We start from the raw sequence: 23,921 nt of genomic DNA on the forward strand, positions 1-23,921 counted from the left end.
GGAAGAGCATTCCAGTCACAACCTCCATAAGTTACCCAACCTGCTGACATCCTACTGCCATCTCAGGGCATCACTATCCAACCCCTATCCTACTCACAACATCCTCCTCGTCCATCCCTCATAATACCTAAACTCTGGCTAGCTGACTTTTCAACTTGCCACATCCCCCAAAACTCCCTATCAACACTCCACCAAATCCAGAGCCGAAACATTCCCATCACACTGTTGTTAACCTTTCCATCAATGTCCTCAGCTCCACAGAAGTTTCAGTCCTATCCAAAAGCATCACCTCTAGCCCTACATCCAAATTTAACCATGCAGGACTTCTCAAAGACCTACTTGCCATCCCTCGATATCAGCAAAGGAAACACTTTTTTGTAGTCAATCTCTCTAACCAAAGCCAACCTAATTCCAACACTGAACCCTGCCTACCCCATTTCATCCCACCATCCAATGGTGATCCTCCCCAACCTCTCACCTGAACACCTGCTGGTCAACATCAGTAATTCTTTATCTCCAACTTTGCCTCCTAGTCCTTCCCCAGCTCCCTTCCTTAGAGAAGCCAACCTTTCAGCAGAAGAAAGAATAGCCATACACAACCTTAAAACAAAACCTGACCTAATCATCCTACCTGCAGAGAAAGGTTCCACCAATTATCAAACTCCTTTACCTTCGCCACCTGTGGACTGCACATCTGCAGTGACAAGAACTCCCTTTCTCAGTAAGTTGCAAGTCTCACCAGCGCCGCATAGACTGTCACTATCTACCAGACTTAGGCCACGAACAGATCTCCCATGTCTTTTCCCCTCACATCCCCAACACTCCCACCACCCCAGGAACTGGGCACAAAAGAGTCCCCCATTTGTCACCAGTACCAGCCTGGACTGGAACAACTGAACCACATCCTTCGCCAGGGCTTTGATTATCTATTATCATGCCCTGAAATATGGGACATCCTAACAAAGATCGTTCCCATCCCTCTTAAAGTGGTGTTCCATCAACCACCCAACTCCCAGAACATTACATTCCCATCCCTATGCCACACCCAGCCCAACTCCTTGCCACAAGGATCATATTCCTGAGGTCCTACCCTGTTTTGTGTTGTTTTAGGGCACAAAAAGAACTAGGTTCATATGTGCTCCCATCAGAACAGTAGAACACAAGGACAAAGATAAAATGACTACTCATTAATCCTAAACGATGGAAGAAAGGACAGCTAAAAACAGGGATGTGGAGAGAGGTCGATAAAATACGTCATGGGGAAATGGAGGTCCTGATCTAAAAATTAGAAACCCTTCGCCATATTGCTATGACAGATAAAAAGTAAATTGTGGTCCACGGCCCACGCATCGTTCACTAAAATGGTCAAAGTGGACTGCGAAGAAACGCAAGAGCTCAAAGCGGTCGTGAGGATACAATTTTGTTTCCTGGAGGTAGAAAACAAGCAGATATTGTGATTCTAAGAGCATCTGTAAATTCTCTTTGTTTGATCAAAGGTCACGAACTTTCCATTGAAGGAGACCCATAATGAGGAAAGGGGAGGATGAAAAAATGAAGCAGTGTTACCTCGGTGGCTGCCGAGTGCCAGCCTTCAGAGACTCAGTGCAATAGGGTGCAGAGGCTGGAGGATCCTGCTCCCTGAGATCTACAGGGGCATCGGCATTCTCATTCTGTTGATCTGTGATGTCCAGGGCAGAAAAACATTTGGCAGTGCGCACCAACGACACAGAGGTTGGCCGGGGGAGGGTATCATGTGGAGAACCATCAAAGATCTCCAAGATGGTGAAGCAGACGATCGTTTGCCTTTGTTTGATTTCTTGGGCCCCTTGTAGTTGGCAGAGGAAACTCTCAGGTTTGTTGGCTGGAGGGATGTAGGAATTCTTTGCGGGAGTATTCCTCCTGTCCTTTCTGGTTGAGCAGCAAGTGACTTCGCCCGGAAAGGCGAATGTTTGGTGGTCTGTTGCATATGTGGACGAGGAGACGGCAATGTTATCATGACACTGGGCAATTTCACAACCTCAGTGCTGAATTTCAGGTCACATGTCTGTGTGGCAACGTCCTTCGTGGAGCGAGCTGTAGCAAGAACAGTACTGTGACAGATGGTAGAAAGCAGGGTTTGTGACTAGTCAATAACTTGCGAGTGACTGCATAAGGCATTTTCTCCTTTACCCTGATCTTCTGAACAGCTCGCTCGTCAAGATACACAAGAATCTCGAGAGGCGGCAGCATGGTCACTATTGCAGTTGATACAGAGGGGAGGAGGCAGCTCACCCATCCTCGTGAGCATCCCTACCACAGATTATACATTTGCCCGGGTGTTGACAGGACATTCCAGAGTGGTTGAAACGATGACACTGGTAGCAGAGCACCGGGTTCCGAATGTATGGTCAGACTGTGATAAGTTCATAGCCTGCTTTGATCTTGGACGGAAGCACCACTCTATCAAAAGTGAGAAACAGAGTGTGTGCAGGCACTAATGATGCATCTACCTTTTCCATCCCCAATGGACGGCAATGACACCCTTCTCAGTGAGGTATGTTTGCATTTCTGCCTTGGTCAGACCGTAGAGCAGCCTAGTGAAAATAACACCACAGGAAGAATTCAATGTTCGATGGGCCTCGACGTGAACAGGATAGCTGTGGAGAAGTGAAGTAGCAAGCAGTTGTTGTGCTCGATAATCTGAAGTAGTCTCTAAAAGCAAAGTGCCATTGTGTAAATGAGGGCAGGATTTCACAGGACCAGCAACTGCATAGACACCTTTCTGAACTAGAAATTGAACACCTGACAGAGAGACCAATTGGCAACTTGGAAAGGTAGCAGTCAGGCAATCACCCCTCCCTGGGCGTGGCCTGTAGCAGGGGCTAAGTGCGAACTCTACTTGTCGACCCTGGGCTGGGAATTACCCAGTCACCGGTTACACGTCAGACATGTGGGCCAACCTTCAGGAGTGCACAGGGAGGAAGAATAAAAAGAGGAGCCTCAAACCCTGAAGCGGAGGAAGGACAGGAGAAGGTGACCGAAGAAAGGACACAAAGAAATCAAAAACAGTAGTGAGACTGTTCTTAAGTCAGCTGCAGAAAATGCGGAACATTTCCAAAAACAGCCTAGACATGTTCCCAAGGGAGGGGAAATAGAATAGCAAGAGGACAGACATGCAGCATGGAAGGGAAAAGATGCTGCAAAAGATGGGGGACCATGACAGCCACGCACAAACCCACCAAAAAGTGGCGAGCCCCCTGGGGGGGTGCCCGTAGTTGGCAGTAATGAGTGCTTGCTTGTGAGAATGAATGGTGTATATATGTCTCTTTTTCTAATGAAAGCTGTGGCAGTAAGATTATCCTTTCCTGAAAATAGTTGCATCTGTTTACAAAGCACTCTTAACCTCTTCAGTCAGACCTTAAGTGATTTCATCGTGGTTGTACAGTAGCATATAGTTTTCTAGAGACTATATCCAGAGAATGTAATTTTACAGAAAAGCACTCATTCATACTCATTGTTTCAAAACTTGCTTCCAGAAGTAAAACAACTTTTATCTTTATCTATGAAAATCAAATTGGTGCACTGTATAACCATAACTCAAAAGTTTGCTTACAGTTTAGAGAAACATCAAATATTAAGATTTTACATACTGAAATATGAATAGAATGTTTTTGCACAAGAGTGTGGTATGATAGACAAAGTTACAAGAGCTCCCAAAGGTGTGTAAGTACCCCATGTGAATTAAATTCTATGTCTTTATAACAGAAGATATTACCAGAGCTTTCAATCATCATCAGTACATGGTTGTAGCTGAGTTATAGCTGCACTGTTCTGCCATACCTACATAATTTTTACTAGTTTTTAACCACAAGATGTCTGTATCATAAAAAAACAGTTTATTATTGTGAATATTTTTAATATTCTATTTGTGATTTCGAAGTTTCAAACTTCACAGTATTTAGTCTTCTCTTCCACTAATCAGAGCACAGACATGTTTACATTGTGACTCTCCTCACCCATTCATATGTACTTTTGCTGTAATGATCTATGCACCCTTCTGATGATTTGCTTCTTAATGTACTGAAGTGCATATCATCTACATTCAGAAGATGACTTTACTTTGTAATTTAGTTTCTTAACATTTTCTTCCTTTTCAAACAGATCTGATGGTGACTTTCTAAGCAGAAACCAAGGAGGACACAATTTGCGCAGCCTGGGATTGAAGTAACACCAGAAAAGAAATTTGTTTGCAAGTAATTCGCTGTGTTCCACTTGAACAATATGCCTGGTCTCTCTGTTAGTTTCATATGACACTAGCAGTGTTACAAGGAAATAACCATGAAGAGTCTGTGAAGGGGAGAGAAACTGTTTACAGACCTTTTTTGTCATGATTGTAAACTTTTAAGCAAAGAACTTGGGTGAAGTGAAGAAGATAAGGAAACGCCATTCATGTCATGAAAATGCAGTCTTTTACACATTATGAAAACAGAAATCCTGTAATTAAAGATAACTATCCCAACGGAATGACAGTAACTGTAGTTGGAGTCATGAACAATGGCGGTTGAGTTTAGGCTTTTTCTGCACACCTTCCATCACGAATTCTCCGACAGTCAATGAGTGTTCAGTAAATGTTCGAGCACTCTGCTGTAAATTAGCCAATGTGAGCATTAAAAGTGACCGTAGCAATTTATTTGGTGACTTTTTGTTCTATTTATTGTGAGCTGTCATCACTGATGGTGGTGCTAAATGACAAATTCTACATAAGTAAGTCAGACACAATCTTAAAATGCAAATCACATCGTGCATGTACTGCAATTGTCACCTGGCGCTGGCAACACTGCAATCCCCGCCCATGCCTGACCTGTGTGAACACCGTTTGTGAATTGGGCTATAGTGACATGTGCTGGAAGAAATTTATACTTTTCAACCATGACCAGTTTCTAGTATTTCCTGAAAGATTGTCCCAGTAACTAGTAGTGAATTCCTTGTTGTTTTGTCTCTGTGTTGTATTTCACATGTGCAGTTCACTGTTTTTAGTATAACTGGTGATAATGAGAGTCAATTCTTGCTTAAATGTGCCACATACATATGAAACAAGTACCATCTCAAGTTTATCTTCATTAATAACTGCACAATTAAATGACATTGAGGTTGGGTATAGTACAACAAATGAATAGAAAACCAAAAAGAGACTGCATTTAGTTAACATTTCTCTATAAGGTGTTTGTTTTAGTAGACGTGCATACACTAAAAGGAGAATATCTCATTGCAATCCTAGTTTATCCAAAAAAAAATTCTTACAACATGCACGAGTGTTTTGATCTCATTCCAACACAACCCACATTCATATATCATCATACAACATCAAGGGATAGCTGGACAAAAGACATAACGAATTTAACATACCTGGGTATTGCCTGCTTCTGCCAGGTCCTGCAATAACCTCTGTCCGTGTCGTACAGCAATAGTAGCATGTCCAGCATGGAGTGCAACAATCACTACAGCAGTTCGTATACGTGTGAGCCACTCTCCACATGTGCTTCTATTTGTGTGGAAGAATGTGCGTACAGGCTGCAATATTTTTTTTCCCATAGAAAAAACATAATACATATTTGATGTAAGGCACTACAGTATGTGTTTCACATAAAAAAATAAAAAAAATAATAAAAAATAAAACAGTTTGGTTCTACTTGCTGCAATGATATAAGTATTTCATGTTCAAATAATATACAAAGTAAGTAACCTCATGTACACTACCTGATCAAAATTATTGAGACACCCATATGTAATGCAGAATAGACCAGTAGACATCACAAGAAGCTGATCTGCCAGAAGAGACACGGTAATAACAGAATGTGTCAGCAGAGCTCCCTGACTCTGAACACTGATTACTGATTAAATGTCAGCTGAGTAACAAACATATCAGGGACATTGACTGTTGATGATATGGAAATACAGTAGTAGTAGTAGTAGTAGTAGTAGTAGTAACTTTATTCACCCGTAGATCTCTTTTTACAAGGATATAGGACATGTCCTCCAGGTAAAAAAAGACCAGGCAGACCTCATGTACGGACGGACAGTGTTGTTGAGCATTGTGGAGGGTGGTTGTAAAAAAAAAAAAAAAAAAAAATCACATGAAATAAGGAGCAGGAATCGCTCTTTAGCTCCAAACTGCTACCAGCAGTCCATCTGGCACAATGACTGTGTAGGGAGTTACAAGAATGGTGGACAATGGTCAAGCACCTCCTCATAAACCCCACACTTCTGTAGTCAATGCTAAGCGAAGCTGGATGTGGTGTGAAGGATGATGCCACTAGACAGTGGATGACCAGGAATGAGTAATTTGGAATGACGAATCACGCTATATCTTGTGGATATCTGATGGAAGGGTTTGGGTTAGATGAAAGCCTTGGTGAACATTATTGCCTGTGTAAAAAGATATGCTAACATTTTACAGGATTGTGTACCGTATACAGTAGACAAACAGTTTAGAAAAGGTGAGTGAGTGCATCAGATGAGAATGCTCCCTGCCATAAAGCGGCATTTGTGAGGCGATGATATGTGGACAGTAAAATTTCTGGAGGAGTGGCCTGCCGAGAGTCCCGACTTGACCTCAATGGAACATTTTTGTGGCGAATTGTAGTGCCAATTTCGCTCCACAATCGAGTGTCCAACGTTACTGCCTTCTCTGGTTTCGGCTCTTGAGAAAGAATGGGCTGTCTTCTTCCATAGACACTGACACCTCGCTGAAAGTATCCCAGTAGACATCAAATCATCAAAAAAGAGAAGGCCTGACATACCCCATATCAATATTCATTAAGAGGTTCCCGATACTGTTGATCAGATGGTGTGTATCAATACTCTCTTAAACCTATACAAGGTAACACAAGCTGTGAACTCTAATTAAATACCGAGGGCAATTACAAAGCATGTATGATTGTGTACACTAACTGCTAACTCTAAGAATTGTAACTTCATATTTCCGTTTTGAGCAACAAAAATGCTGTTTAAAAAAAAAAAAAAGCAAACTTTCAGTTTATGACATACCTTTGGTAATGGCATCATTGCTGTAGCACATCCATCAGCAGCATTGTGAGTAGCTTTCTCAAGAAATTCAACAAATTCAAGTAACAAACGGACTCTACGTTGTTCCCTCAAACTGATTGCCCAGTCTTCTGGAGCAGCATCATCACTGCTCAGTTCACGGGCCAAACTTTTTATGGCACCTGTATTTTTTCATGTATAACAAATAATTATAGGTTTGTGCAATTCAAATTTTGTTAATAAATATGTTTAATGAAATAAACTCTTCAGTTATTTGTCAAAACTACCACCGACTGATGCAGGACACACGACAAGTGTGGCATACCTTCTATGCTCGTGAAAGTGTCCTGAGGCTTCCCCAGAGGTGTTCTCAGCTTATTGATGACACAGAAATGTGCAGCTTCCCATACAGACCATAGCAACAGAACTGTATCTGATGACATAGCCATCTTCCTGAATCGGTTAACAAATTTATTGTCATCTGACGACTTCAATGGCCAACAAATGCAAAAAGCATTCCTCAGCCAGTCAATATCACTACGGAAAAACAATGTTATATTAAACAGAATTCATTCATCAACCTTAGTTTGAATGTATCTTAAGTGTTTATCTTCCGAGCCCTAAGTGTAACTGAACAATCATTCTTACTATGATGGTTACAGTTAGTTCCTATACTTCATTATTAACTGCAAATTTAAATGACAGCACATGGTTAGGTATAGTTCCACAAATGAATATAAAACCAGAAAGATAAAGCATTTAGTTAACGTTTCTCTATATGATGTGTGTTGTAATATATGTGTATACACTAAAAGGAGAATATCTGAACCAACTAGCAGCTTGTTAATACAGCACTTCATAAAAAAAAAAAAATAAAAAAAAAAATTTACCTTAAAATTCAGTTCATTTTAAGACTACACATTTTTGAGCTGCAAAGGAAAGAGATGATCAAGTAACTCACGTGATATAACATGCCTAACTTAAAACTGTCATTAAACAACTTAGGAATAAACCCCACAACATTTCTACAAACTGGAATGAATTTTCACTCTGTAGTAGGGTGTGCCCTGATTTGAGACTTCCTGGCAGATTACAACTGTTTGCTGGACTGGGGTTCGAGCCTAAGACCTTTGGCTTATGCATGCAAGTGTTCTACTGACTGAATTATCCAAGCATGACAACTCACAATCCAGCCTCACACTTCACTTTCGCCAGTACCTTTCTTTTCTCAAAACGTCAAGTAAGTTCTCCGACTTACCTTGCGAGACTACCACTCTTGCGGGAAAGTATACTGTGGAGAAATGGGTACACCTCAACCTAGAGGACTGTTTCCAGAATGAATTTTCACTCTGCACTGCAGTGTGAGCCGACTGAAACTTCCTGGCAGATTATAACTGTGTGCCAGATCAGGAAGGTACGAGATGAGGTACTGTCGGAAGCAAAGATTTGAAGGTTAGGTATGCTTGGATAGCTCAGTGAGTAGAACACTTGCCTGCAAAAGGTAAAGGTCCCAGGTTTGAGACCAAGTCTTTTAAGGAGTTTTGATCTCCTTTATAAATAAACTGAACCACATTTCCTCAGCCTCTAGCCAATGAATCTGTCTTTCACATGCTTTACTTAGTACTGTACCTAAATGATCATTCCACATCGTATCACCCAATTATTTATATGAGTTGGTCAATTTTAACTGTAAATAGTTTATATTTTAGTCATAGGATGCAAATTTTCTTTGTTTTTAATTCCACCGCTCTACATTTCTGAATATTTGAAGCAAGTTACCAATCTTTGTACAAATTTAAAATTTAACAAGTCTGAGTGAATAGTGGTGTAGTTTCCTACCCTCCCCTACCCTGATTAGAAAGCATAATGTAATGAGTCTAAGGAATTCCCAGCACTGATTAGTGGAAATCATTTTTCTATTGCTCACCTGTGTTCAGTTCCTTGAAGAAGGTAAGCCATGAGTTTTCTAAACTGCTGTGATTGCATTTCTCCACAGATTCCTCTTGCTATATGATGTCTTTGTGCAGCTGTTAAAGATTCTAGTGTGAAGCTACTTGCTGCATATTCTTGTTTTTTCTGAAATAAAAAAAAGATGAATAACGACTCTGAACAAGGGCAGGACGGACAACATTACTTTTAACTTATTCACTTTAATGAAATAGTTTTTCCTCTTTTTTCCCAAGCACTTTTACAATGAACATAAACATTTATTTGCAGGGCTAGCACATGCTTAAATACTGTGCAAGCATGTCACATGTGAGTCCACATTTCTATTGTATCAGGCTAATGTGCTTACCCCCAGTATAATGTCCTGTTGGTGAAAGTGTTGTGACAGAGAACTAACTCAATAAAGAACCCAGCTGTGGTCACATTAAAAAATTAATATGACTACAAAGCCTTTCATAAGTAAGTCCTTGTACAAAAGGTTTTCAGTTAACTAGCCACATCAAAACTAGAGAAAATCATAAGCTTTCAACAGCAGCCTTCACCACAGAAGCTTAGGATCTTATTTGAATTTGATATGGTAAGCTAACAGAGAACTTTTTAGAACTGGTGCAAAATTTTCCTGAAATGATCCAGAGTTCAGACACTAGCGTTATGGGTAAAAATAAAGCCATAGCATAAGATCAATGATTTGTACATGCGTGGAAAAAAACAGGAAAGTTAAGTGTTTCTAACAAACAGTGGAGAATAAAATGATGATGCAAATTTTGAAATTTCCACATAAACAGCTCCATACTAAATCAGAAGTATAACAATAAAACATGTAAGGGACTGGGTCAACTAACTTCATCGATGTATGTGAAGCATGTTCTGAAAAAATTCTAAAAGGAACCCTGAATGTATCACTTTATTCCCCAGAGTGCCGACAGTGAACAACATAGATGTTGTTGTTGTGGTCTTCAGTCCTGAGACTGGTTTGATGCAGCTCTCCATGCTACTCTATCCTGTGCAAGCTTCTTCATCTCCCAGTACTTACTGCAACCTACATCCATCTGAATCTGCTTAGTGTATTCATCTCTTGGTCTCCCTCTACGATTTTTACCCTCCACGCTGCCCTCCAATGCTAAATTTGTGATCCCTTGATGCCTCAAAACATGTCCTACCAACCGATCCCTTCTTCTAGTCAAGTTGTGCCACAAACTTCTCTTCTCCCCAATCCTATTCAATACCTCCTCATTAGTTACGTGATCTACCCACCTTATCTTCAGCATTCTTCTGTAGCACCACATTTCGAAAGCTTCTATTCTCTTCTTGTCCAAACTGGTTGTCGTCCATGTTTCCCTTCCATACATGGTGCCACTCCATACAAATACTTTCAGAAACGACTTCCTGACACTTAAATCTATACTCGATGTTAACAAATTTCTCTTCTTAAGAAACGATTTCCTTGCCATTGCCAGTCTACATTTTATATCCTCTCTACTTCGACCATCATCATCAGTTATTTTACTCCCTAAATAGCAAAACTCCTTTACTACTTTAAGTGTCTCATTTCCTAATCTAATCCCCTCAGCATCACCCGATTTAATTTGACTACATTCCATTATCCTCGATTTGCTTTTGATAGATGTGAATACAATAAAAACCATTATGAGACCAATCAACATCGAAGCACTTTAACTTGTATTCAGAAAGCTGGCAACTCAAAACACACTTTAGATTTAGGTTTTCCATGATTTCCCTAATCACTTGAGAATGCTGGGATGTTTCCTTTGACGGGGCACAGCCATCTATTTTCTCTATCTTTACCCAATCCAAGCATATGAAACATCTCTAAAGGCCTACTGTTCTTCCTTCTAATTACTATGTTTCCAAAGATTGATCTACTCATTTTAATGCAGTAACTCAACACTGTCACGATTGCAATTATTATATGGAATTGCTGACTATACTGAAATTTTGCCTCCTGAAAGTAAGTGATGGCCAGCAAGTGACTCATAATTTTACAGTTTTTTTGATGAAATTTCCTTTTGATACAATTAATCGTCATGATTACTGGCTTCTAAGTTTTTGTTCTTGAACACATGAATTAGAAAGTTATTTAACACTGCTGGTGTAAGTAATGTACAGACGCTGGGCGAAGGTTGTTTACATATCATAGATAATGAACCAGATGAATTGGATAGAGAAGAAATAAGTCAAAGATGGAAAATTAAGGTAGAAATAAGTATGTGAAAATTGAAAAGGAATGCAAACAAAAGAAAATAAAGCCCCAGAAACAAGTAAAAAGAATAAAGTGATGGCACAGACTATGATAACCAGTGTTGTTTTTCTGGGGGAACGCTGGGGGATGCGTACCCCTAAACTTTTTCGTTGAAAAAGTAATTTTACGATGCTGAGTACTTGGAAGAGTGCCAAAGATTTTATTTTTAATTTCATTTTTTGTGTTGGTAATTGCAATAGGAACGACAACAGTGCAGTTTTTGGTGGGAAAAGATATGTAATTGACTGTTTCAAGCATTTCGAAGCTGCGGCAACCGTTCTCGACAACTGAATCGCTGGCAGCCAGTTCGACAAGCATGTAGTGCCCTCGCCTGCTAATACTGGGTGATGGTAGTGCTAAACGCATATGCGTATGCTCAAATGCCGAGCTACCGATAGATGTCTCTACGGTCCCGCTACCATGATGATTTTGATGAGGTCGTGGCAAAAAGCAGACTGGCAGTATCCCATGCTTCAGTTATAAGTAATTTTCGCTGCATTATATCCAGTGTCAGCGAGAACCCTCAAACTTTTTTTTAGAAAAAAAGCACTGATGATAACTCACAGTTCAAAGAGACAATGCACAGAAACATGAGTGGAACGAGAAACCAGAGAAAATTAGCCTAGCGTAAATCATAAAAAGTTAAACAGTGAGCTCAGTGCATGTACTGGGGAGCTACGTCCCATCTCCAGAACCGAATATTTCTGATTCTGGGAGGGAAGATTTAGAGCATTCACTTCCATTCTGTTAGTCAGCAGGATACATGCATTGCTGGTGTAGATAGTTTTACCATGGCCAAGTGACAGATGGTGGTGGTCGGGTCAAATATAAATCTTACAGCTCAACAGATGAATTACACATGTTAAATCATAACTCACCCTTACTTTGGAAGCAATTTTGTCAGTCATGTAGTTTGAATACTCAATACTAGCATCATATAATGGAATCGCTATTGCGGTAAGTGTTGTGGTGGTAATATGTTATGATCAGGAGTACATAAATTCCAAGAAGCATACAACAGAATTTTGTAAGGGGAGACATACTGTCTACAGAGACAAAGTGACAATTGGAAGTTTATAATAATCATGTTCGATCCCATGGGAATGATTGTGCTCCACAACCATGTTGTAAACCAAAACATAAAGGTCAGCATCATTCATGTCATATATATAACATACACACAAAATTCAAGCTTTCGCAACAAACTGTTGCCTCATCAGGAAAGAGGGAAGGAGAGGGGAAGACGAAAGGTAAGTCTTTCCGCTCCCGGGATTGGAATGACTCCTTACCCTCTCCCTTAAAACCCACTTCCTTTCGTCTTCCCCTCTCCTTCCCTCTTTCCTGATGAGGCAACAGTTTGTTGCGAAAGCTTGAATTTTGTGTGTGTGTTTGTGTTTGTTTGTGTGTCTATCGACCTGCCAGCGCTTTTGTTCGGTAAGTCACCTCATCTTTGTTTTTTTATATACAATTAAAAAGTAGATGACATTATGACTGGCGCTAACCTCCTTTGTCCTGAATTTATAATGGATTATTACAGTAACAATTACGGTGTAACACAGTTTAGTTTACTTGTTTCAGTTGCCACCGTGTGTACTTGTCTCAAGAGTAACACTACATTTTTAAATAGACTGACCAGTTAAGACTGTGAATATGTCCAGATTTCTTGTATAAGAATTGTTTCACAATTTTTCTTTAAAATGAAAAGTAGTGTTTATATTTTCTCAGAATCTTTCCTCTTTAGTTCTAGTTTCCCTGGTTCTGCCTTTCTGACCATATTCAGGCATTATGCAGCTTAAGGCACTGAAGGTCTCACAATGCTTGTGCAGTGCCAGAGTCTTACATTGAAGGAAAGGGATTTACATCTCTAAATGTTCTTACAGAGATGATACACCTCTTCCCATTTAGTGCATCTACTGTTCATGGCCAGATCAAGATTGATTTTCATGGTAATCCATTCTTTGAGGTACTTGTATGTGATAAGTCTTCCGCATTAATTGCTGCCCAATGGGATTGTGTCTGATGCACCACTTATGTTTGTGGCGACCTCTGTCTTATTAATGGCAAACATTAGCCCAGTTTCAGCTGGTATGAGGTTGAGGGAGGATAATTTGCATGCAGCTTCTTCTACACTGAATGCTGAATTTTGAGGTCACCTGAGGAGCCTACACAATTCGCTACTAAATTCTCATTTTTGTAAATCTATAGTCATCTGTAAAAGTTTTCACCTGTTCACGAGTAACTTTCTTCATCAGGTAGTTGAAGTAAACTTGGGATAGTCATCACCTTGTCTAATGCCAGTTCAGATCTCTAAGTTCATTGACAGTTCTCTTCTGAATTTTACTACAGATATCAAATTCTTAAGCAGGATTTTCATAAGATCCGGTTGAGTAAGTCTCAAGTAGAGGGAATACCTGTCTACTGAGTCTCTGGCCTTTTGGTCAAGGACTGGTTTTTAATGCAATGCTCTTAAGTTCTTGTATATTACATTAGTTTTCAGGTTCAGTAACTGTTCTGCAATTGATGTCTATCTCCTGAATCCAGCAAGTTGCCTATTTTAAGATAAAACTTCAATTTTTTTGAGCATATTCGGCAGGTGACTTTAGGTGCCCTATGTAAAACTTTTACGTGTCGAATATGCTGCAAACTGGGTATTTTCGTATCTTCAGATGCACACTAAAAGAAGTTTTTGTCAGTCTTGATTCTAGTGTGCACCTTAAATTGTATCTCAACATTCCTGCCATGCTGCGCTGCATAAAAATGTAATATTACCCAGATGCAATTTTGTACACACCAGAGCATGTTAATTTTGTGCTTTAACTTTTATCAAATGTCACTTATCTGAAAACTGATTTTTACTTTTAAATTCCAGAAACATCAGGCTATCTAATCGACATCTCTCTTTTTGTAAACAGTATGCTGGTGTTATAAAATAAGGAGAAGAAATAGGTACACAGTGAAAGTGATTTTAAAAGTGTTTTTACATTTCGTATGTTTCTGAATGTCTGCCTTTACTGCTTAACTTTTTAACTTTTAATTTTTAGAACTATACAAAGTACTTGGCAAAAACAATTGGTGAATGGTAATGTCATGTGTGTATTACCTCTTACTCTGCTGCTCCTACACTTAGAACATACAACTTAGCATGATGCCTATATTATACCTTCCTGGATATTTCCACCCAATATTTCAATGTTGAGCAGCCATATAAGACATTAAACTTTATGTACTACCAGGGTTCAGAAAATGTGTTATCTATTTTGGTCAAAATATGCATCTTTTTTTTTTGCCAAATGATTAGATGCAAAAATTATAAGATCATCTCGTTGCGTCAGTGAAGACATGTAAAGCCCTTGTTCTTGTATTTAAACTTCCAACAAATGATTGCTCTATTGAAAAGAGTAGCATTTTCCCACCAGTGCACTGACTGTCTCAGATTTACAATGTTTCTGGACATTATTTGTCTTTTCCCACCCAATTTCACGATAACAAAATCTGCAGAATTTAAATTCAGCCTTTCATGCGCATTTATAGCTGTGCAATCTATGCAAGACAATCCGACAGGTAGTAACTCTATTTTAAAATTATGGAAAGAATTTCGGCCCAGTCAAAAAATGTGACATTTTGTTTTCCATTGTTATAGCGCAGAGTGCGGACACTATTAGTGGTAGACAGCTGCGAGCATAAAAAAACTAGAATTCTGACCACCAGAGGAAAGGGGAGCGGTGTAGGGAAACAAGCCTACACCAGTGTTCTGCAAAAACAGAACTGACACAGGGATCACCGATCTCTTCTGGTGTTTTAAGGGCCACACTCGAAATCTGTAATGGACCAAGCTTTTTAGTCTCTATACTCATTTCAAAATAAGAAATGAAAACAACAAGCAACACAAGGCATTCAGGAACAGCTACCATGCAACTGCTTGCTGAAGATTGCAGAGTATTGTTAACAACGTAGTTTAGGCCTGACCTCTAGTGGTATTTGACGCAACCACCAAATGCTACATTCCACAGATGAGTACTACGTTCCATTATGTGGCGTGTATTTTAAATAAACCATTCAACCGCACACAACTGCCTCAGTAACAGAACATGAAGCACAATGATACAGTGCATTCGTGTACTTTATATTTTGCAAAAAGGGTTGTTACATACATTATCTTTCCAAATTGGGCTTCGCCAGATGAGGTACAATACCAGTAACTGAAAATTTGTTACCATTTCAATATTTATATGCAGAAAATAAAGTAATTTCAAGCTATCTCTGATAAAATAGTTCATCTAGATACAATTCCCTATGAAATAATGTCTATTAGGTAATTTTGCATTTTTGAATTTTGAGGCAGAATTCGCATCATTTTGTATTTATCACAAAATTTTTCCGGTCCCTATGTATTACATTTAACCATGGTGAAAACATTGCAGATTTCAAAATACAATAATATTTATTTAATCCTACAGCTAGACAGCTTGAAGTGTTTGTACATTTGTCATTTTCCATTTCGTTTTCATCAAGATCGTGCTTAATAGTCAAAACCAGTAAACAGCCACACTACACTGCAACTGTGACTGTAATAAATCATCAGTATAAATAATGAAGGATAAGGAGATGGTGTACAATCACTGGGCAAAATGTGAAGTATGACAAAATAAATCTTACTTTTGGTATCGAAGTACATGGTTAGAAAAAAGTTATGCAGCCTTAAAATCAAAAACTATAGTGTGGTGGCAATCTTACAGGTGGGAATGTTTGCGTTGGCAACATATGATCCTACGAGAGAGAGAGAGAGAGAGAGAGAGAGAGAGAGAGAGAGAGAGAGAGAGAGAGAGCGCATGTGATATCCTAGCAGTTTCCCGCCCTCTTGATGTTACTGTTAAGTCAACTGTGTGTGAACAACCATGTGTTTTTTCCACGTGAGATGTGTGTTCAATCTTTTAAGTTACTTCAAATTGCAATTTTTCTTAAAATGTCAAGAAGACTTTGGGGTAGCTAGTCCTGAAACAAATTAATGATTTCAGGCATAGTCGCTCATTTTAGAAAAGCTGGTTGTACGAATGAATGTAAACTTTCTGGCCAATCATCAGAGTCAAGTGATGCCTCACTAGAAAATATATGCGCATTCCTGCTACATTCAGCAAGAAAGATGATAGAAAAACAGTGTCAGCAAACAGGAATATCACATGGGAGTGTTCATAGAGCCGCAAAGAAGCTGAAACTTTGTCTTTATCACATTCACATTGAGCACGAGCTTCAAGAACCCGGTAAGGGAAATCGACTACATTACTGTCAATAGTTTTTGCAAATTATTCTCAACAGTGTTCGGGTGTTTGATTATGTTTTCTATTCTAATGAAGCTACGTAAACAGCAGAACAACAGATATTGGAGTTCGTAAAACGCCAACTTTTTCCACGAGACCCCATTATAGTCACGGAAGTTTGGAGTTTGATATGCAGTTTCATGCAAAAGAATTGTACACCCCATTTTGTTTTCTCAGAAACGGTACCAGCTGAATGTTACGAGAACTACTTCATGCAATTTGTGGCATTGTTAAAGGCTGATGAACGACACCGCTGGCTGCAGTAAGATGGTTCAACAGCGCACACAGTGTGTTGCATCATGATAATGTTGCGCCAGTTCTTTGGGGCACACATCATTTCATGTAAGCTGTGGCCGCCTAGATTTCTCCCCCCAACTTTTTCTTTGGGAACATCTGAAGAACAACATCGAAGACAAAATATCCCGCATAAGTTTAGTGACCATTCAAAAAGTAGCAGCTAACATGAAGAAATGTGTTTAGGCATATGTCGCAGCACATGAAGTGTATTACCAAAACAAAGTATGAGAAAATATTTTGAGTGTATACATTATACGTTCATTAATAAAAATTTGAATTTAGAGTTGCATGACAAGAAAAAGAATTTGTAAGACTGTGTTGATTTACTACAAAAAGAAAGCATGTTCCTACAACTATGCATCTTAATTGTAAACATAGTTGATACTTACATACTTTACACTCTCAGGCTAAATCTTTTATATAAAAAATGCTCTTCTCTCTATGTAATTCACTTACGTCAACTTTAAGCACACTCTTTTTAACACAGAACTTTTAGTTTAACATCTAATTCAAAACATTATGCAATTTTATTCTTGGTACATACACAAATTGTCATATGGGAAAATCTACATTACATGCCAGAGGAGAAAAAGGAAACCGGGAAAAGGGGGGGGGGGGGGGGGGGGAGGAAGTTGGCCGTGCCCCTTCAAAGGAACCATCACAGCATTTGCCTGGAGTGATTTAGGGAAATCACGGAAAACCTAAATCAGTATGGTCAGACACGTGATTGAACCGTCGTCCTCCCAAATGCAAGTCCAGTGTGCTAACCACCGAGCCACCTCACTCGGTGGAAACCTAGGACCAACTGCAAATTGAACTGCAGGCTTTTGAATTTGCAACGATATAATTATTTACAGAGAAATAAAGCCAAATGTTTGGTATAACACACAAAAATAAAGGTAATTATAATCATTACCTTCTCATAGAGAAATAAAGTTGCTGCTCTCAATTCATACTAAACTTCCAACATACTTTTTGGTTAAGTTCTCATTTACATTAACAAAATATTAAGAGAATATATAAACTTACCTTAAGTTTCACAGGCTCTGAAAATTTATTTACTGTGACATGCCACGGCAGCATAGTTAGAAGATGACACACTTTCTGCACCACTTGTGCACATGAAGAATTCAAGTGTAGCATACACAGTTTAGCAATTGCTGATAACAATTCTGCCTGTTGAGAAAGAGAAAATTATTAAACTCTGGAACATAATTTCCATCTCTGGTAGTCTATTTACAATCTTTTTCTTGGGCTTTGCTTGAAATGAGAAACCCCAATTACAGTGAAACGTGGCATTTCTCAGAAGTGCATAAGCATGAACAGTGGCGAAAATCACAGTGAATGCCCAAAAACTCCCAAGAGTGGACTGCGTCAGAGCCCTGACTCACTGGAATTTTAATTGGCACTTATTCAATGAGCTATCAAGGCATACTGCATATGAGTCATCAAAATAATATTATATGGGAAAAATATATAAAATGTTAAATTGTTAATAATGACTTTCTTTTAACAAGGTCATGAGGTGACCCACAAGAAAAGGGCAATATTTGATGATATGACAGAAATGGTCCTTATGGGCAGAAAGGGTTCATACACAATTTCTCTGTTTCACAATGGTTTTTAAGACGGAATACATTTCACAGGCATCATTTTTATTTATGCTTTCTGCACTACTGATATGTGGTTTTTAGCTAGTCCATTTATACTTATAAAGATAATTTTTTCTGTAGCACTGAGAGTTCCTGCAACGCTACCACAATCTTAATAAATTATGGAGGGACTAAAGGTAACAACTTACCAGACAGTTGAAGTGTTGAGCTGCCAATAGGCACACCAAGAAGGGTAAGAGACGTGGCACCAGTGAGCTTTTTCTGTCACACGCAGGGAGATTTGACCACAGCGCATATTGATGTGGGAGGGGGGGATTGGGAAGGCGAGAGAGAATAGAGGACAACGGAAACTGTAGAGAGGAGCGTAGAATGAGTGAACTTAGAGCAGGGATAATATGTGCATGCAACAAATGCACATACGGCAGGGGCTACCAGAGACTGTGCTCAGGATGATTACAGGATTTGAGGATGTGTTCCAAGGCCAATTCCTATCTAAGTAATAAAGAGAAACTTTTATTTGAGGGAGGGTCCAGATGGTACAAGTTGCAAGTGAACCATTGAAACAGAGCTCATTGTGCTAAACAGCATGTTTCACCACTGGATGCTCAACTTTGCTCACATTTTAACAGTGGCCATTCATTGAGGTGGACAGCTAGATGGTGATCGTGTATACAGAAAATGCTGGGCATAAATTAGAGCAGATATAGTATATGCTATGACAGCTTTCTTAGGTGGCCTTGCTTTTTTTAGGATAGGAGATGTTGGTTTAATGATTAAAGAGCCCAAACTATGAGGTCATCAGTTGGTCCTACCAGGAACAGGCAAGTCAACAAAACTACACACCAAAGAAGGGTCTAGTGTTTGAAACTCAAGGAAAGAAAACCCCAAGGTCTACTGGAGGCCAACAAAGCCTAGAGAAAGAAACAAGAAGAAAAAGTGGGGAAAGGAAGAATGGCAGGAAAGCTGCCCCATCCAGAGAGCAGCCAGAGGACCCCAGAAGCAGAAAATGTGACTGGGGGAGGGGGGGGCACACATACCCTTCACCAGGTACCAGGGGCATCCCACTGAACAATATCCAGAAAAAAATGAGCGACATGGAGAACGCGAGAGAAGCACAAGAAAACAAAGGAACAAAATGAAATCAAACAGAGAACTGGGGGGGGGGGGGGGGGGGAGCAGGTAGGGCGAGGGCTGGGGCAGATCATTAAGCCCACACAGCTACTGCCTGTTCACAGCAGAAGCACCAACAAAGTGTGCTGCCAACCCCTCAATGGACCGACAAGACTGAGGTGCCCTCCCTTAAAGAGAATGGTAAATACACCCTTCCTGAATAAATCACAAAGCTAGATCAGGCACCGTCCGCTAACCTCAGGTACTGAGAAAGATTTAAGAGCCCACCGGAGGGTGGCTACCTTTGACAGTTCTGCAAAATGTAGACCAGTCAAACAGGTACCATAAGGACAGTGAGGTGGATCCTTGGGGCAGAGGATGTGATCATAAGTCAGCCAAGTATGGCTAATGTAGAGCCAAAAAGGGATGATGTATGGATTGATTGATTGATTGATTGATGGGGTTTATGGGACTAAACAGCAAGGTCATCAGTCCCGCAATTCCAAAGTTACTCGCAGAAGAGAGAGGCTCAGCTAAAAGTAGATGGATCCAATCACAGAAGTCAGACTATGAAAAGAGGCAGTTAAAACACACAGATCAGAAGGCATAAAATGGTAGGCCAAATCTAAAAACTAGAAAAACAACAGGGATAAAAGAGTGATCTTTGCTGAGTGGAGTGGTCATGGGTCTCAGACCAAGTAAATGTGAAGAGAGGCCCAACCACAACCACCCTGCCCCCGCACCAGGAGTAAAGCAAAACCTTATATCTGAAAATAGAAACCACTTTCATGGAGGAAACTGGGGACCAGTTCAACCATTTGTGAATCATATGCTAATATTACAGATAAGGAATCTGGAAGACTATCCTCAGTACAAAGGGGCGGGGGGGGGGGGGGGGGGGGGGGGGGGGGGAATGGAAATACATGGGGCACATTCCAGCAACTGGAGATGGAGATCTCAAGAGGAAAGTGAGATGCATTCCAACCAGCAAACCCATGCGTGGCCAGTTATCAGGAGGGAGGCATCCCACTTTTTCAAAGAGGACAGGGTATATGGGATAGTCAAGGAATTGGCCAAATGGCAATTGCTCAAGAAACCAAGAGTTGGCTCCATTGTATTTGTAGGGGGGGAATTCCCACTTCTGCAAGGAGACTGTCCATGGGACTAGTGCGAAAGGCACAAACAGCCAGATGCACCACACCATGGTGAACAGGGTCAAGTATTTTCAGAGAGGAAGGAGCCACTGAGACATAAACCTCACTACTGTAACTTAGTCTGGACAAGACCAGAGCACAGTAAAGATGGAGAAGAGTAGCACGGTCTGCACCACAAGATGTGTGGACCAGGAGGTGGAGAATTTTAAACTTCTGCATGCATGTGCAGTTCAGGTGGTGAATATGGGACAGCCATGTCAGTTTTTTATTAAAAAAATAAGGCCCAAGAAACAGGACTGTGCTACAACATCTAGCAGCTGCTGGCCTAAATAAAGTCCTGGATCAGAGTGTACTGTGGGTCGACGACAAAAATGTATAACTCGGCGTTTTGCAGGGAGAAAACTGGAAGCCATTGGAGATGGCCCATGTAGAGGCCCATTGAATGGCGCCTTGGAGCAATAGCTCAGCAGATGCTACCCAGTGGGAGCTGCACCAGATGTAAAAATCTGTCAACATACAATGCTGGTATAACCAGAGGCCCAACAGAGGTTGCAAGCCCATTGATGGCTATGAGGAAGTGTGTAACACTTAACCCAGAACCTTGTGGGACACCATTCTCTTGAATCCCAGGGGTGCTGAATGAAGTGGCAACTCGAACCCAGAAGAGCTGGTGGGATAAAAAATCATGATAAAAGTCAGTAGGGGGCTGCGCAAGCCCCAGTCATGGAGGGTAACTAAAATGTGATGGCACCAAGCTGTGTTGTATGCCTTATGTAGGTCAAAGAAGACCATGACAAGGTGCTGGGGATTAGCAAAAGCCTATCGGATTGCTGTTTCCAACCTGAGTAAATGATCAATTGGAGATTGTCCTTCCCAGAAGCCAAACTGATACAGGGACTAAACATCCTGGGATTCGAGTACCCAACATAATTGGAAGCTAACCATCCACTTGATCAGTTTAAAAAGTAGTTCATCAAGCTAACCAAGAGACATTGGATTCTTTCTGGGCTTAAGGACAGGGAGAACTATACTGTTTTGCCATTGCGAGGGGAAGGCACTGGTGAGCCACATACGGTTGAAGACTCTGAGTAGATGTTGCCTCTGGGTAACTTCCAAGTGTTGGATCATCTGGTTGTGGATGGAATCCATGCCTGGGGCTGTCACGTGAAGAGCCACGTCACGTGAAGAGCCACGTCACGTGAAGAGCCACGTCACGTGAAGAGCCACGTCACGTGAAGAGCTAAGTGCCCGCAAGACTTCCCATTCACTGAAGGGTTCATTATAGGGTTCGGCTTGGTGGTGGTTGAAACAGGAGGGGGGGGGGGGGGGGGGGGGGGGGGGTGTCTATTCAACTCTACACTTCTGCTGGAGGAAGGTAGCAGGATAGGAAGAGGACACCAATGCTGTCGCAAAGTGTGTTGCGAGGTGTTCTGCAAAGATCAATGGTTCAGTACACAGAGCACCCTGGAAGATAAGATCCTGAACAGTTGAGTGTTGCTGGTGGTCCAGAAGCCTATGGAGTTTGGATCAAACATGAGATGAAAAGGCATATGTGCCCAGGGAGGAAGCAGCACTCTCAGCATTCCTTTTTACTCTGCTTAATAAGGTAACGAGCCTTAGCAAGAGGACACTTTTAAGTGAGGAGGTGTCATTCAAATCACTGCTGTGCCTGTCGGCAGTCCTGGACAGTGGCTGCTATGTCGTCGGTCCTCCACGGTACCGATCGATGACCTGTGGATAGGGGGATAGCAGTGCCAGCAGCACGAAAAATATTGGCAGAGATGCCCTGCAAGACCGCATCAATGCAACTCGAGACAGAGGTGTCCAAGTGCACAGCAGATGTATATAAAGGCCAATTGGCCCTGCAGATTGTCCAACATGGGGGCCTGTCACGGACAATGGAGTCCTTATGAGAGACCCGCATGGAGCACCTCTACAAATTCATGGTATCCTTCATCATCCATAGTTTGTTTGGAAAAGTCAAGAGAATGCCATTCCCTATTCCAACTCTTTACAATTTGATGTCATAATAGCAATCAAAGATCTGATTTCGGAACACCAATCTCAAGAGATGGCTTATCTACCAGCAAGTTCATACCCCCGGATCCCAATGCAACCCAACATCCACACAAAGATCATCAAGCATCCACATTGTTTAAGGGCAAGAAAGGAATCCTTGATAGTCAGGACCATGGAATGGTGAGGATAAAGAGCTTGTAAACTGCTCAGAATGTCTCTACAAATGAGGAAGGACTCACCAGAGATGAAAGAATATGCTCAAGAGCACGAGAGGTGCCTACCTACTCTATAGCGAAAACATTACAGCCATCCTGTAAGGAGCGGAATTCATCATGTACCACATGGCAGTATGCAAAGCCAATGTGACCAGCAACCAGCATCAAGCCATCAGTACAGAATACTTCTGAATCCCAAAAACGCACTGAGAGTGGAGAACCAGTGGTGGATGGCCTCAGGATGAATCTAGTCTTTCAGACCTTGTGATAGGTCAAGAAAGTTGTGGACAGGGGATTCACCATGGAAGTGTATGTGAGTGGGCCTGGAAAAGAGGTGATAGAGAAGAAATCTGGAGTTCCGGAAAAAGGGACCAGACGCGGATAGCAATCATAACCCCAGACCAACTGTCAAAGCAGAATGTGGATCACTGTATGTAGAAAGAAAAGATGGTAGTTCAGGTGCTCCGGGAGCAGTGGATGCTTAAAGCATACATGATCAATTGTTGTTGGGGTGTCTCCCAGTAAAGTCTTGGGAGTTATGTTTTGGGATCAGAAAGGGATTAGTTGGTTGACTTTCTGCCAGTGGGGATAACAGTAAATGCTGACAGGTACTGTGAAACACTGAAAAAACTCAGAAAGGCAATTAGAACTGGATAAGAGGAATGTTGAGCAAGGGCATAAGCATTCTCCACAGCAACACCTGCCCACCACACATTGCCTGTCAAACCATCGAACTCCTGCAAAACTTTGGTTCGAAGGTCATCAACTACCACCATATAGTCCAGGCTTGACACATTGACTACCATGTTCCCTAAGTTGAAGGAACATTTTTCCGACTAGCTGTTTGGCTCTGATGACGAGGTGAAAGAGGAGGTTCAAAATATGCTGAACGACATGGTGGCGACATAGTATGACACTGGCAATGTAAAACTGCCACAGCGTCTACAAAACAACATCGACCAAAATGG

General features: G+C 40.9%; 1 protein-coding gene across 1 annotated transcript in view; it reads right to left on the reverse strand.

Moving 5' to 3' along the window:
- Positions 1-23,921, reverse strand: part of LOC124605141 (serine/threonine-protein kinase SMG1) — a 352,264-nt gene that overhangs the window by 193,685 nt on the left and 134,658 nt on the right. Inside the window, exons 14-18 of the mRNA XM_047136625.1 lie at positions 17,872-18,018; positions 8,951-9,099; positions 7,349-7,560; positions 7,027-7,205; positions 5,386-5,550 (exon numbers count right to left, since the gene is read on the reverse strand). Coding sequence (XP_046992581.1) covers positions 5,386-5,550; positions 7,027-7,205; positions 7,349-7,560; positions 8,951-9,099; positions 17,872-18,018 — 852 coding nt within the window. The remainder of the gene's footprint in view (positions 1-5,385; positions 5,551-7,026; positions 7,206-7,348; positions 7,561-8,950; positions 9,100-17,871; positions 18,019-23,921) is intronic.

This window comes from Schistocerca americana, chromosome 3, assembly GCF_021461395.2.
Source record: "Schistocerca americana isolate TAMUIC-IGC-003095 chromosome 3, iqSchAmer2.1, whole genome shotgun sequence".
Classification (NCBI taxonomy): Eukaryota; Metazoa; Arthropoda; class Insecta; order Orthoptera; family Acrididae; genus Schistocerca; species Schistocerca americana.